This window comes from Marmota flaviventris, chromosome 8 (genome assembly GCF_047511675.1).
Source record: "Marmota flaviventris isolate mMarFla1 chromosome 8, mMarFla1.hap1, whole genome shotgun sequence".
In the NCBI taxonomy this organism is placed as follows: domain Eukaryota; kingdom Metazoa; phylum Chordata; class Mammalia; order Rodentia; family Sciuridae; genus Marmota; species Marmota flaviventris.
This window is the reverse complement of record NC_092505.1, coordinates 96,329,610-96,347,809: the sequence shown is the minus strand read 5'-3', so window position 1 is coordinate 96,347,809 and position 18,200 is coordinate 96,329,610. Positions and strand designations below refer to the sequence as shown.

Here is an 18,200-nt window from a genome sequence, read left to right as displayed (position 1 = left end):
ATTAGCATTCAAAGAGAAAATACAAAAACAAAAAGATGTATGTACATTCCATGTATGTATTATATGTCAAAATACATTCTGCTGTCATGTATGACTAAAAAAAAATTAAAATTAAAAAAAAAAAACTAAAAGATAATGAAGAATAGAAATGATTACATTACACCTTGGCCATCACAATTTGTTAGAATAATATTTGTCTTCTATTGCAAATATATCATCCTCTCGTTTGTATGAGATGTCTCCTACCTTAATAACGTCAGCACCAAACGCAAAGCATTTTAGGTGCAAAATACATATATTTATGAATGAGTGAAGAATTGAATAAGTGAATAAAATATAAACAACAAAAATATACTCTACTACAGAAGAATTATCTGTAAGAGTAAATCACTTTTTTTGTGTTCAGCTGTGAGGCCACCTTTTCTCTTAGTTGTTTCTTTTCCTGTGTCCTGTTTTTATCTTTACTATTTCCTATACGGCATCCAGCCCTTCAATTTCTCTATTTTAATAATTTCTCAGATTTTTTAAAGTCAGCATTTTGGTACCCTCTACAGAATGTTTATGGTTTTGCCCATGTATCATTTAAAAGAAACTATAGAGATGAAAGATTACTCACCATAGAAAAGCCCCTTTTCTTTTCCCAGAGGTAGCTCTCAACAAAACTGGGCAGACAAAACTGACTAATCTTGCATCTAGTTGTGACTTCATCCTTCTTTTTATGAAAGAACTAGTGTTCTTCTCTCTTCAGTCTTACTTACAAGAACACAGGAAAGGAAAGAGAAAGATAGGATAGAACTTAGATTCAGAAAACAGGAGCAATGAGAAGTAATGAGGACCATAAGAGCTATATTTGGGAACAGAAATGAGTTCTCCATAAGGAAAATATATAGCACGCTCTTATTCCTCTGCATTGAGAGATTCCTCTGCAGATCAGATGTCTTTTCATAGGTGGACAGTAAAAGTATTGGTAAAATAATAAAGAACAAAAAGTGATTTGGAAAACAGCATCGTTAGACAGGAAAGTATATTTTGAGAAACTTGGATCAAAACTAACTTACGCCAACCTCCAAAAAATATAGTTACATTAGTATAAATATGAGAAAATGAAGTGCCTTTTAAAACAGGGGAACAGGGAAACAGAAGTGAATACACTTCTAAAAACTCAGTGTAGAAAAACATTTAAAAAACCAAGTGCTCAAGATACAGTGAACTGAAGTTCTGTGAGCTTCTGACATTAGTTTATACTTCTGTAAAATGGCTGGAACTCAGTAATGTGCAATAAATATACACCAACTGAAGCAACCAGTCGGCTCTGCTTTTACCTCAGGGGAACCAAGCACAGTGTAGTTCTCAGTATGGACAGAGACGTTTGCACTAGGTCTCAAATGATCCCTACAAATGAACAGAATCACTTCCCCATTTAAACCCAAAATTTTAAAAAATGCCCTACATAAAAAATGATTAGTAAGATTAGTAAAAAGATCACTTATCACTCAATACAGAATAAACAACTCTCAAAACTAGTTTAACAAAATACCAGTTAAATATTCGTACTTTGAAGAAATAATTCCCTATTTTACATGCTTGTAGAGAAATCTTGTTGATCCACATAATACAGAATAATCTTTTCAAAAGGTAATTCACCACACAAGGAAGAGTTAAAGAAGATAACCCACATAATTTTTTGAAAATAAGAATTGTTCTTATAGAGAACTTTTTAATGCATGAGAAGTTATAAGACAGTTTTTAACTGTGGTGACAGTTCTGAGAGATGTGTGTACTACATGTAAGCACAAACAGTCCCAACAGAATGTTTAACAAGATGATATACAAAAAGAACAGAAAACCTTAGCAGTAAAATAGAGGTGCCCTAATTAGAAGGGGAAGGAAGTCTACCCTGGAAAGAAACAATACAAGAGATTACAAAATTGATGAGCATGTTCATACCACGAGAAAAGCTTGGGAAGACACTACTCCAAGAAAATAAACAGTCCTGAATGAAGTAAAAGAGACTCAAAAGGAAATTCACAAAGCCCAGAGGATACAGGCATGTCCTGGTATAAGATTTACCTTAAGCTACAGGCATTATTCAGAGAAAAAATTTAAGAAAGGTGGGGTAATTGATCACAGAAATAAGCTGCTTATCTGGCCTGTCAAAGCAGTCAAGAAATACTCCCATTTTATCAGTAAAGGGAAAGAGTTACACTAAGTAGACTCTAAAACAGCACCAAGAAATTATAAATTATAAGGCAGTCTCCTTTTAAGGATAATATTCTCTAAAGAACTCAAAACAAAATTAAGTGCCTAGATTAACTCATTGACAAGCACCCCAAGTTTAGCAGTAATAAGTTGAATTTCTTTTTTTTAACCTCAAATGAAGCACGAATGGGACACAAAAAGTTGGCCTATGTTCTAATAAAGCAGCCAATAGTAGCAATAGAGCAAATGGATCCTGGGAAAATTAGCCCAAAAAACCACATTAAGTGATAAAAGAATCATTAATAGCTATTATTTATTAATTATTTGGGCAATTAATTTCCTAAGGATGTATACCAACTCTCCTCTCCAAAAGGAAAGGAGTATTTCTCCCAAATGAGAAAGGAGACTCACAAATAGATCACATGCTCCAATTGGAAGATGAGGACTACTGAAGATGATAGAATCAAAGTGCAACCCCAGATGATTAGTACAGATTCCAGTGTAATTCCTAAGACAACTATACTGGTCCCAAGAGTAAAATTTGTTTTATTAAATACTAAAACCACAACCAATGAAGATTCACTATCCTCTAGTATATTGAATTTAAAGCAGGTTATAAACCCACATGGTGGGCAATTAACTCAGACCTTAGTTTTCTTAGGCATATGCTTAAAATTTTCACATGAAAAAAGTATACCTGCTTTAAACAATTCCATCTTTCTATTAAAATGGCCATATTTTAACATTTTATAAAAGTTTTATAAAAACTATATTTAATAAAACACCAGAGTTCTGTATGTAAGTTAAAACGGGCAGCAGCTTTTAAAATTATTTCTAAATATATTTTCTTGCATACCACATTAGCTGTAAGTGTTCTTCTGAGACTTTGGTCACCTTTACAGAAAGTCAGCAATAATAGCTAAATAATTTGTTTATAGGAGTCTGGTAGATAATTCTGATGAGATATATTATCCTAGAAATCTTGAATCAAGAAAAATAATATGATTCACAAAACCAAGAGGAAACATTTTAAAATCTCATTTACCATACTCTAAAGTCAAAGTGAGTAAGATTTGCTGATTTAAAATAAATATATCATCTTAACATATATAAACAGTACAGGTCTCATCATGAGCAACTGATGTCTCTAGTTGCCCACCCCTTGGAGAGAGTGGATATGAAGATTATTGTTGCTTTAAAGAAAAAAGGAGACTTAAGTTGATGGAAAGAGTATCAAACTGAGAGAACAGGAAAACATAAATAAGAAGATTACCTTCAATATTAGAATCAATAACTGAATTTCAACTGTTGAAGTTTGTTTATTGAAAGGAATTAAAGAATGCTGCTTCCTTTAAAAGAACCAGCTTGATTTTTTAAAAAGAAACCAAAATTTTATCATCTTATATGTCTTTATTAGCTTTCAAAAATGTTTAAAAAATACTAGTCTCATTTCATTTTTGTAAAGGTTAAAATAGGAAATAAGAAGAAATAGAATAGAAAAATAGAGTAGAAGGGAAGAAGTGTCTGATTCAATCTCTCTACTGACCTCTCGAGAGAAATCAGACTGAAGAGAAGAGAGCACCTTAATACTGAAGAGAAGAGAGCACCTTAATATCTTCACCAGCTGGGGTGTCACAGAAGCAGGACTAGTCAGTTTTTATCGACTTGGGGTATGAAAAAATACCCAGTTGTGCTGAGGGAATAAGCAAGAGGAAACAGATCAAACTTCAATAGCAAATGCCATTTAATTTATACATACACGCAGATTTCTCTAGCCCTTTTGTGCAAAAATATGGATGGATCTAACATCATTCCTGAGTGTCAATACACAAGAAAAACATTAAAGTCAAAATGGTGAATTACATACCAGGTAAAGAATGGATGAAGGCCCAGACATCATCAACTGTCCATATAGAGGGCTCTGTCTGTGCAACTGGTAACAAGTCACTGTTCTCGGGCATTTTCCTAATTCTTACTTCTCGAAGCTCACGTTCTCTCTCCCGCTCACTCTGCCTGCGCAAACGAGTTGTCATAGCAGATGGTACAGAATCTTCATGAGAAGCCAAGTCTTCTTCTGCAGATGGATAAGTAATTGGAAGCTGGAAAATGTAGTACAAGTAAAATACAGCATTGTATTTTGCATTTTCTTTGCCATTTCTGAAAAGGGTACAGTATATTAAAGCAAGGTTTCTACAGACCTGCCTAAGGATATGTTCTCTTGCTGCCCCATCAGGGCCACTTGGACGACGACCACGATGCCCAAGGCTTTGATTATCAGGTTTACGATTCCAACGACTAAGTGCAAATTTTTTAGAACAGCTAACATTGTACCTAGGAAATTCAAATGAGAAAAAAATATTAAATGATGACATGAGACACTCCATTTAGTGTTTAATTATGACTTAAAGTGCAATTATGAATCAGGAAGTGCCTTTTCTTCACTAAGGAACATAATACCTCATAAAATAAAGCCCAAATTAGTCAATGGATTTGTGTATTTATAATACATCTCAATATAACACTGGATACCTATAAAAAGATACCGATTACATCATGATAGTGAGAACCTTTCTGTAAAATACAACTAATTTTTATAGCAACAAAAACATTCAAAGTTCCAGAAAAAAAAAAAATTGTAGTAAATATTTAGAATCTATTCAAACTGGTATTTTCCCAAGTAATAATTTCTGAAGAGAGATTAATAAAAAAGATATTGATGTGGTAGAGGGAGGATCTCAAGCAGTTAGTAAATTTTTTTAAATATTATAAAAATCAAAGTAAAAATATATAAAGTTGGAATTTCAAAGTTACAACAAATGCACTGTGCTCACTATTCAGGAAATTTGGAAGGACATCTTGATTCTTTAAAATTGGTTTATTTTTCTTTTATATCCACAGACTGCCTAATATTTTTGAACACAGATCTTTATAAGGCATGATGCTGTTTTAAAGAGTCTTACACCATCTAGGAGATCTCAGAGCCCTAGAACAAAGACTGATAAACTTTTCTTATAAAGGGCCATGGGTTTTATGGGCTATGACAGCTACTCATCCCTGTCACTGTAGTGTGAAAGCAGCCACAGAAACTGCTAAATGAGCATGGCTGTGTTCCAATAAAACTTTTCAATTTAAACACTGAAATTTGAATTTCATGTAATTTTCACATGTCATGAAATATATAAGCAGCAGGAAGAACTTGTTCTGGGTGAGTTTGCCAACTCACTCCTAGAAAGAATAAAACAAAATTATCGTAGAAACAAATTTCTGAAAAACTTTGCATGTTGTGGTATGTGCAAATTAAGAATTTAAGTTAAAACATGAGTTCAATATAATTTTATTACAGATCTATCAATATGAAAGACTACTTGAATAATAGACTGACAAGTGAAATAATCCATTTTTGGAGGAAACAAGTAATAAGAGTTTTACTATGTATACTTTGGTGGCACCAATACAAAATAAAATATTCAAGAAAGAAATTCACTGGTGTATATAAATTAAGATCTTAAATTCTTTGAGGGAATTTAAGAGAATTACTTTTTTGAACAGAGAATTTCAAAATAACCAACCTGTGCATAAAATCAACTTTAGTGGTAAATATCAGAGTGGGTACTGATAATACTACACTTAGGAGTTACAAGCTTAATGAAGAAACAACATTTTTTTTTTTTTTTGCTATTAATACTCTTTGTCTAATAATTACCATTGAAAACATTAATTTAGAAAAGATATTTTTCTGTCTGATGTTAACAATGCGGAGAACTTATCTGTTGTTATTCGATAACAAACCTAAAATATGTATAGAATATGATTCAAACAAATGAAAGCACTTTAAAATAAATTAAATCCAAATATTTCAGTACTGGTAAAACAAGTGGATGATTAAAAACCATTTCGGTATACTTCAATATTATATTACACTGTAAAACTGATTCTAAGTGTTATGAATAGGTAATTTTCACAGTGCATAATCTAGTAACATAGTAATCTAGTAACATAATATCAATGTAGCTCCATATAATGCCTAATTATTCCTCTGAATTACAGTATCTACATTTTCTATTGTTAAATTATACAAGAGGCTTTTTTTTTTTTGGCAGCGGTTATTGTCTTGTCCTTTAGGGAATTCAAGAATACAGAAATACCTTTTGGCACATGACATAGTGCAGAATCGTTTTGACCGTAAAAATTCATTAGCATATCCCATTTTCCCACAGAATTCACACTTGAGCAATTCACTGTCCATTTCTTCTAATGTCTCTAAAAAAAATAAAATAAAATAAAACAAAGGGGAAAAGTTCCAAAAAGTTAATTGTAGCGTATTTTTTTTTAGCTCTATATGGGTTAAATACTGCTACTAGACCAATAGTCCATTGCTTTTTAATTCATAGTCCCTCTGGCAGAGCCAAAGCCTTCAAAAACAACCACCTCCTTCTTCCACATAAAAATCATATGGACTTTTTCTCTATATAAATGAGTATAACATTTTTCCTTTTTTTTTTTTTTTCCTGTGGTGCTGGGGATGGAACCCAGGGCCTTGTGTATTCGAGGCAAACACTCTACCAACTGAGCTATATCTCCAGCCTGAGTATAACATTTTTAAAGGTTCATTTTGCTAAGATCCAGCATGTCTAAAATATGAAAACTTTATAAACACTATGAGAAACAAAGATGAATAAGACATAATCACTATCCTCCACAAAGAACACTTTCAAAAAACTGTGTGAGATGTGAATTTTAAAAAATTGTGCTGTGGAGATATATAGTAGGGAAGCCTTAATTCTAGCTGAAAGTATGAGGATAACTTCATAATTGTGCATTTTTGATATGTCTGATATTAAAAGAGCATATAAAAATAACTCTAAAAGAGCTGCTAGGATATATGATAGAACATATAAAGATAAATATATCTAATTGTAAAACAGTTCCTATTAGTTATATTGTATTTAATAAAAAATAACAGATTAAGCCTTTAAAAAAATCACAAATTGTTTCATAATTCTCAACAGCTGATAATTTTTTCATCATGCTTCCCATTAAAGTAGAATGTTCTCCTTCTACCACTACATTTTATTCTTTAGACCACACGCCAGAACCTATAGAAGCTTCCAAACTAAATCCTCAAATACTCAGAAGCAGTCACTATAAGCAAACAATTTAATCTTCATGACCCAGTTTTCTCTTTGTAAAATGGAGCTTACAATACCTTTCCCAAAGAACTTAAGTAACAAATGAGTGCCCAAAAGACAATAGGCATGAAAAATGTGACAGTTCCATTTCCTATTTTTCGCATAAGAACTAAAAGTAATAAGATATATAAGTGCTCAAGAAATACTTTAGTGAAACCTGTTAAATTTGTAAATCTATCATATGTTACCATTTTCTTGCATCATAATTCCTATGCTAAGTCATATAAAATATGCAGTTAAAAAGCACTCTAAATCATTTAGCTATGAGCTCATATGTACTCTTTCTATATTACTCTAATAAAGACTTATTAAGATGAAGTCAGGGACTCTAAAAATGTAAATATGAAGGGCATGTACTCTGTAAGCTCAGCCACTCACATTATCCCAGTTTAAGGCAGTAAGAAAAACATACTCTGAAATAATATTTGACACTATGGGACTCCAAATATATTATCTATTAAAATCATGAACTAAAAAGTGGTCCATCTGTCCATCCTTCCTTTCTTCTCTCCCTCCCGCCTTCCTTTCTGGATCAAACCCTACATGCTAGGCAAGTACTCTTAACACCAAGCTACAACCCCAGCCCCTAAGGGGCTATTTTAAGGAAATTCTAAAAGTCTTTAGACTTTTAGACTTCAAAAGCAGAAGTCATCAATTTATTTGCAATAAGGAAGAAACAGTCTCAACACAATTGAAAAAAAAAACACAAAAATCATTCCTTCCAATGACTTAGGGATGATTTTGACAGTTGTGACACAGTTGTGTCCCAGTCAGAACATCTTACCACACATTCCTGGGACACAATATCAGAACTCCCAAATATATTATATTTGTTATGCTTATCACCTGATCGAACTTTGAAAAGCCTATAACAGAGATAGAACCTCTCACTTAACCACTACACTACTGATACAACCCTAAAGAGTCCATTTCTTCAGTTGTTCCAAGATCAGGCTACAGCCAAACCTTTGCTTCAAAGTTGTTATTTTAACATTAACAAAACAATATATAATACCTGATAACAGGTTAGAATACCTTATGAAGAACAGAAACTGTTTTTGCTGGTGAGAGGGGGAGATACCAAAGAGATATATGGCTTAAGGATAATAGTCTAACAAAAGTAGACCTTCAGAATCTCATTTGAAAAAACAAAAAAAAAAAAAAAAACCCAAAACTTTGTGTTTATTTGTGTTTTCCTTCAGTCATTCTGAATACCAGTTTGACTTCTATGGACTATTCATTATTGAAATAAAGTCTATTTTAGAAGATTCTTTGACAGTAAGGAGGTTTAGTGATATTTTTATCTCTGAACAAATGTAATCATCTATTGATTGAAGAGTATATCCATCATATAATTTCAATACAACCTGGTTTCACCCATCAAAATATGGAAAGTCTAAAGCCAAACAACCCAGAAGCTCTAAATTTTTAAGCAAATTCAGTAAAATGGTATTTATTACTTAAGTTTCCTTTAAAAAAAAAAAAGAAAAGAAAAAGAAGAATTTGTTGCTTTGATGCAAAACTTACAATTATTTTCTCTTATACATGATGAAACTTTTCCCAAATGTCAAACACATTGTACAAATTAACACCAATTTTGCTATTTTAATTATTTGGTCACTACAAGTCTGGTTAGCTTTCTCATTATTTTAGTCAAATAATGTACTGCATGAGAATAAAAATGCAAAATTTTAAGTAAAAATCTGTGAAGAGTAAAAATCCATGTCCTGTTTCAAACAGTACAAGTTAAAGGGTATTTTAAGTGAATCCACACACCTTCAGCAATCATGTCTTCCATCTCTGTGTCTGAAGAATTGTCTGCATGCTTTGTATTATTCTGTATCTCTGGCTGAACACAAACAGAATTTATCACCTGATTATCCAAAAGAGGCCTTTTTTTCACAGGTTGTTCTATTAGCAAAGATGAACGGCTCACCTTTAAAAAGGAAAGAGAATAAAATGAAATAATCTCTAAAAGATATCTAGAAATAATTTGATTAAAATATCTCTTGAAATGAACAATACTTGTGAAAATTTACTTGTTCAGTGATCGGCTCCATTCATTTAGTGCTTCATTTTTTAACTAAGGATTAAGGAGTCTCTTTTTTTGTGTGTGGAGGGGGGGTACTGGGGATTGAACTCAGGGGCACTTGACCACTGGGCCATATTCCCAGCCCTATTTTGTATTGTACTTAGAAACAGAGTCTCACTGAGTTGCTTAGTGCTCACTTTTGCTGAGGATGGCTTTGAACTTTCAATCCTCTTGCCTCCACCTCCAGAGCCACTGGGATTACAGGCGAGTGAAGTCTCAACACAAACACCTTATTTTTAGTTACCAGCAGAGCAAAGGCTTCAAAGTCTTTGTGAAATGGAAACTAGTGTCTTAGTTTAGGCAAGTAATTGATTTAGTAATTCCAGAATTAATACAAACATAGTGCAGGTTATCCTACACTATGAATATTTCAGTAGTTCTGCCCAACACCAAGCAAGGCTATAACCATTAGTACATTTAGGAGCTGGATGGGTTTCCTTTGTTGTTTTTGTTTTGTGGTGGTAGAGACTAAACTCCAGGGCCTTGAGGTTGCTAGGCAAGAGCTCCATCACCATGCTATACCCCCAGCTCTTTTGTTAACTTTAAAAAACATTACTCAATTAAACAATTCTCTCTCAAGTACTATGTGGTGACTAATCTTTTTCCTTCAGAAACTTTAGTGTTTTCCATCTGAATGCAACACAAATAAAAGATGAACAATATATTTTTTAAGTAGTGGGGCAAAGCAAGGGCCTCCCACATGTTTAGGCAGGCACTCTACCATTGAACTATAACCTCCAGCCCACATTGTGTATATTTTATAACTTTTTTAAATTTTTTTTTTAGTTTTAAATGGACAGCATGCCTTTATTTTATTTATTTTTATGTGGTGCTGAGGATCGAACCCAGTGCCTCACACGTGCTAGGCAAGCACTCTATTACTGAGCAACAACCCCAGCCCCAGATAAGGAAACTCTTTAAAAGGACTAAGGTTATTGCTTTATAAAAGCAAAATCAGATCTAGAACTCAAGTCTCCTAACTTCTAGTAGGTCAGCAACCTAACCTACTGAAATCACAAAAGGAAAGTCCTTAAACATTGTTAACATTAACATCAACAGCATATTCACAATGTTTAGTTACCTGATTATCATGAATACTCATTTGAATACTCAGAACTATTTTCAGGAGAAATTAAACACACACACATACACACACACACACACACACACACACACACACATTTACTGATTCTCCAGGTAAGCCTTAAGCTAAAAAATGATGATTAGATACTAGGTGAGGTGGCACATGCCTGTAATCCCAGCAGCTCAGGAGGCTGAGGCAAGAGGATCAAGAATTCAGAGTCAGCCTCAGCAACAAGACACTAATAAGCAACTCAGTGAGACCTTGTCTGTAAATAAAATACAAAATAGGGCTCGGGATGTAGTTCAGTAGTTGAGCATCCAAGTTCAACCCCCGGTACCAAAAAAAAAAAGAAAGAAAGAAAAGAGGATGGTTAGAATATCTTTCTTCTCCAGACTGCTGGTTAAATCTTTTGTATCAGCTACACATAAGGAAATCACAGCTTAATGAAAATTTCTAAAATTAACTTTAGAGTATTATCAGCATTTAAAATGAAACAGATTTTTAAAATTTTGTTTCTTTCATTAAGATATTGAATTGCCTCAAAAAAATTTATAGAAGTTATTCCTGAATGGGAGAAACTAATATTCAGTGCTGCCAAAGCCATATACTTTTCACAGATGAATAAATTTAATCTTTCCATAAAATAATTTTACAATATATATCAGGTCATTTGGCTATATGTAATATGATAAAATAATCTTATTTCTATGAATTTAGGTTAAAAAAATTACTGAAAGGAGGACAAAGGTTTATATAAAAGGAATTCTTTCAGAATTTCTTCTCTGTGGTGGTGGGGGGCTTCACACATGCTAGAGCATGTACACAACCTATACCTCCAGCCTCACAGAACTATTTCAACAGTGAAAACGTTAAAATAATACAACAATGATGGGAGGATTACATAAATTATGGTTGTCAATAAAGTGGATTATGAAACCTTACAAAATTTTTCCAAAGTGTTATTAATGATATGGTAAGGGAGCCCAGCATGGTGGGACACACCTGTAATTCCAGCGACTCTGGACGCTGAGGCAGGAAGATGGCAAGTTTGAGGTCAGCCTCAGCAATTTAGTGAGTCTCTGTCTCAATAATAATAAAAAAGGCTGGCAATGTAGCTCAATGGTAAAGTGACCCTAGGTTCAATCCCCAGTATCAAAAAAAAAAAAAAAAGTTTAAAAAAGATCTCTTTTAAAAAAAGATATGGAATGATAAATGCACAAAATTTATGATGTGAAAGTAGGACTATATAGGTAATAATGACAATTCTGATTATATAAACATACACACACTGTGATATTACTTGGTCTTATACATTTCCCAAATTCTCATTTAGAACATGTATATTGCTTGTGCAATCTGGAAAACAAAAGTTCTAATTATCATTAGTGATAATAAAGAATAATTGTTATGGCTATTATGTGTCAGTCACTACACAGAATAATGTATGCACGTTTAATTCTCACAACAACCCTAAGAGTAAAGAAACATCTCCATGTCCCAGACAAGCAAAATGAAGACCAGAAAGGTTGAATAACTTTACAAAATCGGTCAGTATGCAGCACAACCAGGATCCAAAAAAAACGTTTTAATTACACATATGGTTTTGTTTAAGTAGGGAGAAAAGACTTCCTCCATCTACAATACCAACATATTAAGAAATCCAAATTAACACACATATACACATGCAGAAAACACCACAAAAGCAACTATCAAAATACCAGATTTTCGGAGCTAGGAGTGTAGCTTAACGGTAGAGGGCTTGCCTAGAACGTGCAAGGCGCTGGGTTCGATCCTCAGCACCACATAAAAGTAAATAAATAAAATAAAGGTATTGTGTCCAACTACAACTGAAAAAAAAAATTTCACCCATGAATCTGAAAATAGATGATTCAAAGATCTTCAAGAGAAGTTTATGTTTTTACATGTCTACTTGTCCTTGATTTATTTTCTAAGGAAAAATTTTCATCTCTAGATATTATCATATAAATTACATACAGCTACAGCTAATCTCAAATTGTAAAACTCATAGTGATAGAATACCTCCATTTTGAGGTGAACATTTTAAAGCATTTAAAAAATCTGGTCAAAGGCTGAAATTTAGGAAGAAAACTATCTGGTAATTATAAATGATAAATTGGTAAACTTCAAGTGTTAGGGCACTGAGAAGTTAATACTGTCTGTATCTAAGTTAAAACTCACAAAAAAATCACATAAAGAAAATACCATTCTTAAAATAATGTACTAAGTGTTGTTTCAATTCCGTCAAAAAGAAAAAATGAAAAGGTTTATTTTGTTGAAGTAAACTTCCAACTATCTGACTCTAAAAATTTCAGATGTAATGCCTCTATACTCTGAATTTTTTTCATTTTTTTCCTTACTTTATACATCTAAATAGCTAGCATAAAATTTGTAGAAATATATTTGGAAGTTACATATGTAAAGTGTGTAGAATGTTAAATTCCAGATAAAGTCAACTTTTTTTGAAATAAAATTACAAGCTTTCTCTTATAGAAGAATAGACAATTTTTAAAAAATAATGTTATGTGAATAATAATAATTTTTTAAAAACCCACAAATATGCTTGCTACTTACAGGAAATGGCTCTAATCCTTCTTGAATCACAAAGCCTTCAATAACATGAGTCAAGATCTGTGGTTTAACAATAGCCTGTGGAGGCTTATTTTCTGTGTTGGGAATGCTACTGGGCATAGATGTACTATTACTCCTTGTGGTAGCAGCTGGAAGTAAGAGTGGAGGTGGAGGAATAGAAACGTGTGAAGGATCTGATGGTGATTTAATTACTGAAGCACTGACTGATGCCACAGCAGGTAATTCCACTTCCTCTGGAAAAAAAAAAAATTATTTTATAGCATTTTGTCCATGCAAGTCTTTAAAAAGCATTCAAGAATAAACACTGTTATTGATAATATTCAATATGTTATTTGCAAAAACTGTTCTAAGAACTTAGTATTTACTATCTCATTTAATCTGCACAGTGATCATAAAGTAGAAATACTTTTATCTCCATTTTATAAAAGAGGTCAACTTGTTCAAAGTTATCATCCACACATGGCTTAAAAAAAAAAAAACTGCCCTGTGAGTCAGGAAATGTTTTAGAATATCAACTCAAAGAGTAATTACAAAAATGGGTGGTGGTTTTTGTTTGTTTTTTAAAGTACACAGGTATTAAATTCCCTATGTTCCTACTTCTATATTCCTGGTGGTATGGATAGAAAGGCAAATAAATAATTTGAAAATAAAAAAAGGATCATGAAATCCACAAAATATCACACAGGCCATCACTCTTAACTTCAAGCAATAAGATACCTCCCTCTTCAATGGCACTATATATGTGCACTGTATGTGTCAATTTTGGGACACTGCAGCACTAGTCAAATGCAAAATGTTGGACTGGATCCCTATGATTCTTTCTCTTCAAATTCTGAGGACCACAGTAAGATGGTCCTGACAGCTATGATGGGTACTTTATACCCATTTGGTAGCACCAGCCCTTTACTGCCTATACTAAAGTGGAAAGATGGAACCAGTGGCTATTTAAGAATATCAGTGAATATAGATGTCTGAAGAAAATAATAATATCTTCTGAGCAATTCATATGCCAGGCACTATGTTCAATGCCTTACATATTCTAACTCATTTGATCTTTACAGCTAGCCTATGGGTAGATACTATTATCATCTCCATCTTAAATTACCTGCCTTAATGGCACATAGCAAATAAGCAGTGGAGCTCGGATACTGAGCCAGGCAGTTTGGTCCTAGACATCATGCTCTTAACAGCTCTGTTAATTCTTCTCCACCATTAGTATGAAAAGAACTGATACCAACTATCAAGGTACTCAAAATATAACCCAGTTAGGTACAGTAGAAGAAAGAGTAGGAATCCCCAAAGAATAGAAAACTCGGCTAATAGAATATGTAGCAGGGGTTGAGGATGTGGCTCAGTGGTTAAGTGGCCCTGGGTTCAATCCATGGTACCAAAAATAAAAAATATGTAGTAGGGTTAGGGATCTATCTCAGCAATAGAGACTTCCTAGCAAGCACAGGTCCTGGGTTTGATCCCTAGTGCCACAAAAAAATTTAAAATAAACTAATAAAATAGGGTAGTAATCCTATGCATATCATCTCAGATATGGAAATTCAGGCTGGGGATTAGTTTAACAATAAAGCACTTGCCTACCACATGCAAGGTCCTGGGTTGAATCCCCAGCACCATTAATTAATTAATTAATATGAATGAAACAAGCAATAGAAACACTAACAATTCACCATTAATATCACCAACATGATAAATATCACTATGTAGTTTTTAATGGCACTGTTACAGTCATAAATTAACTTACTTCCACCAAATTTACAAAGGTAAACTACACTAGAAAGCCTAAGGTCACACAATCTTTAAAAACTCAATAAAAAATGCTAATTCTAGTAACACATATACAGTTGTACATATGTATTATCAAAAATATTCCACAAAACTCCTATCCCATATACCAAATAATAAAAAACACAAAAATTCTGAAAGGGAACTCTCTTTTCTGTTGGAAAGATAAAATTAATCTATAGGGGAACTGAAACAAAATAAAATTTTAATATCCTTTATAGGTTTATGATACTTCCTTACTTTAGAAATACAAAGTGGCATGCTATAGTCTGAATCCCAAAGTTCATGTATTGGAAATTTAATCCTCAATATAACACTGACAAGAGGTGCGACCTTTAAAAGGTGATTAGATCCTGAAGGCAAAGCCCTCAAGATTTGATTAATGTTGTTACCTTAGGAGTGGGTTTCTTATCACCAGAATGGATCTGATATAAAAGTGAGTTTGACCTCCCCTTTGCATGCATACTCTTACCCATGTGATACCTTCTACCCTGTTATGACACAGCAAGAAGGTCCTCATTAGATGCAGCCCCTTGATCTTAAACTTTCCAGATTCCAGAATCAGGAGCCAAATAAATTTTTGCTCAATATAAATGATCAAGTTTGTGGTATTCTGTTATATTTTGCAACACAAAATGGATTAAGACATACTGCATTAAACATAATTAAGTATAATTTGGTTTGTTCAGAAAATACTGCTTGGGCTAGGCATGGTCACGCACACCAGTAATCCCAGCAGCTCAGGAGGTTGAGGCAGGAGGATCGCAAGTTCAAAGCCAGCCTCAGCAAAAGCGAGGAGCTAAACAACTCAGTGAGAACCTGTCTCTAAATAAAATATAAAATAGGACTGGGAATGTGGCTCAGTGGTTGAGTACCCCTGAGTTCAACCCCCGGTACCACATCAAAAACACAAAGAAAGAAAATACTGCTTGGTGGGCTGGGGATGTGGCTCAAGCGGTAGCGCGCTCGCCTGGCATGCGTGGGGCTCGGGTTCGATCCTCAGCACCACATACAAACAAAGATGTTGTGTCCACTGAAAACTAAAAAATAAATATAAAAAAGAAAATACTGCTTGGTGTATATTCTAATTAGCTTTTAGATCGTATATTTAAATCTTAGTCCTAAATTTTGTTAAAAATAGAGCTGTAAGCCAGGCATAGTGGCTCATATCTGTAATTCCAGAGACTCAGGAGGCTGTGGCAGGTGATCATAAGTTCCAGGCCAGCCTCCAGACCCTGTCTCAAAATTTAAAATTAAAAAAAGAAAAAAGAAAGGCTGGGGCTCAGAGGTAAAGCACCCTTGGATTTGAACCTCAGTTAAAAAAAGAAAGAAAGAAAGAAAAATAAAGAAATAGTGAAAGAAAGCAATAGAGCTGTAAGTTACTGACTTTTTGATGAAGCCTATTAATTGCCAGTTTATAAAAAACTGTTAAACTGAAAACAGCTGAATGTGGTGTCATATGCCTATAATCCCATTAACTCAGGAGACTGAGGAAAGAAGATCATCAGTTTGAGGTCAACCTTTGCAACTCAAGCCTTCAGTAACTTGGCAAGACCCTGTCTCAAAATGAAAAATAAAAAGGGCTGGGGATATAGCTCAGTGGTAGAGCACCCTTGGGTTCAATTCCTAATACCATCAAGACAAAAATAAAACCAAATCATGAGAAACATTGTGACATATTACCATAGAACAGAAACACAATTATGAAACCTTTTAGATTTAAGGCAAGTATTTTAGAAAATCTTAACTTATATAACTTTGCTATTTTATAGACTTTAGTGTCTATTCAGCAGCTCATTTCCTACTCAAAAGCTAAAAACTTTTCCTAGCTTTTTGCATACTTTTACTTAGAAAAAAAGATTTAGAAAAACTAAATCCTAGATGAAACAAGTCTATTTTCACAAGTTAGTTGATGAGAGTTTGTAAAAATCAACCTGTATTCCCCTGTCCCCACCTACCGCCCATGTACAATATAAGAGTGAAAAGTATGAAGGAAATTAAAGGAAGATAAATAACTATATTGTAGTTGACAACTTAGCCAGAGGAATATGCATCCACAGGAACTCAGAATATATTCCTAAGGAAAATATGTAAAGATATTGTTTCAACATTGCAAAAAATGTTTAAATTTGGTTTTAGTATCATTAGTGATGCTTATTTTGTAATTAAATCACAGTCACAATGCATGTTTAATACTCAATTAAACTTATATTTTTTCCTATTTAAATCAAAACTCCAGAAAAACTGTTAGCATCAAAATGCATTTTTCATGTAAAAAAACCACATATATTTGATATTACAGACTTAAATCTATCTTTGAGGTATTACTTTGAATATAAAAGGAAATAATGTTAATCCATCTTACTTTATATAATTTTATTGACTATATGTTTTCAATATTCAGAAGAGGAAAAAGTTACAAGAAAACTAATTTTCACCTTTTATACTTTACAGAGATCCACATTAGTAGTTAGGAAATAAAAGCTTGAGAGAAAGGAAGGAAAGAGGATGTAGCATGATAAAGAAGAGAAGAGGGCAAGAGTTCCTTTGGTATAAAACAGGGTCAGTGTCCCATTACATTTGGCTTCCATGCCTATTACAGTAGTTTTTCTTAACTGAAGACAATCATGAGGGCCAGGAGATATTCAACAGAATAGGATACTTATAAAAAAGCCAAAACCAATATTGATATATTTTAGCTCATAGGTCAGCAGGTTTTCAGTGAAGGGCCACTTGGTCTTTGCAACTACTCATCTTTGTGGATAGTAGCACAAAAGCAGCCATAGATAATATTTGAACAAATAAGCATGGCTATGCTTCACAGAACTTTATGTTCAATAAAGTTTGAATTTCAAATAATTTTCACATGACATGAACAATGATTATTTTGATTTTTTTCAACTATTCAAAAATTTAAAAACCCTCCTTACCTTCAGCCATGCAAAAATAGGCAGCAGAAGATATCTGAAAGTGAACTAGTTTGCCAACCCCCAATCCAGATAGAATATTCATAAATTAAAAAAAAAAAAAAAAACATGGAACTTATCTGTTTTAAGATGAGACACTGAGTTGTAAGCTAAACTAATATTTCAATAAGATACCTAAGGTTCACAAGAACTTTGATATTGTGAGGAAGGATGTTCAGGAGATGTACTTGAATTCATAAGTAGTAATGAATTAATGAATAAGAATTTACTTAAATGCAAGAATTTTTAAAAACTTATGTCTCTTT

At 33.2% G+C, this 18,200-nt stretch overlaps 1 protein-coding gene across 3 annotated transcripts in view; it reads right to left on the bottom strand.

Moving 5' to 3' along the window:
* Phc3 (polyhomeotic homolog 3) overlaps nt 1–18,200 on the bottom strand; it is an 81,170-nt gene that overhangs the window by 10,221 nt on the left and 52,749 nt on the right. For 2 of the 3 annotated variants that reach the window (XM_071615480.1, XM_027942120.3), the window contains 5 exons: nt 13,157–13,407; nt 9,165–9,324; nt 6,345–6,459; nt 4,398–4,530; nt 4,067–4,298 (listed from right to left, as the gene is read on the bottom strand). In XM_071615480.1, coding sequence (XP_071471581.1) covers nt 4,067–4,298; nt 4,398–4,530; nt 6,345–6,459; nt 9,165–9,324; nt 13,157–13,407 — 891 coding nt within the window. Of the gene's footprint in view, nt 1–4,066; nt 4,299–4,397; nt 4,531–6,344; nt 6,460–9,164; nt 9,325–13,156; nt 13,408–18,200 lie in introns of those variants that run through there. The other variant, XM_071615481.1, reaches the window with a different exon arrangement.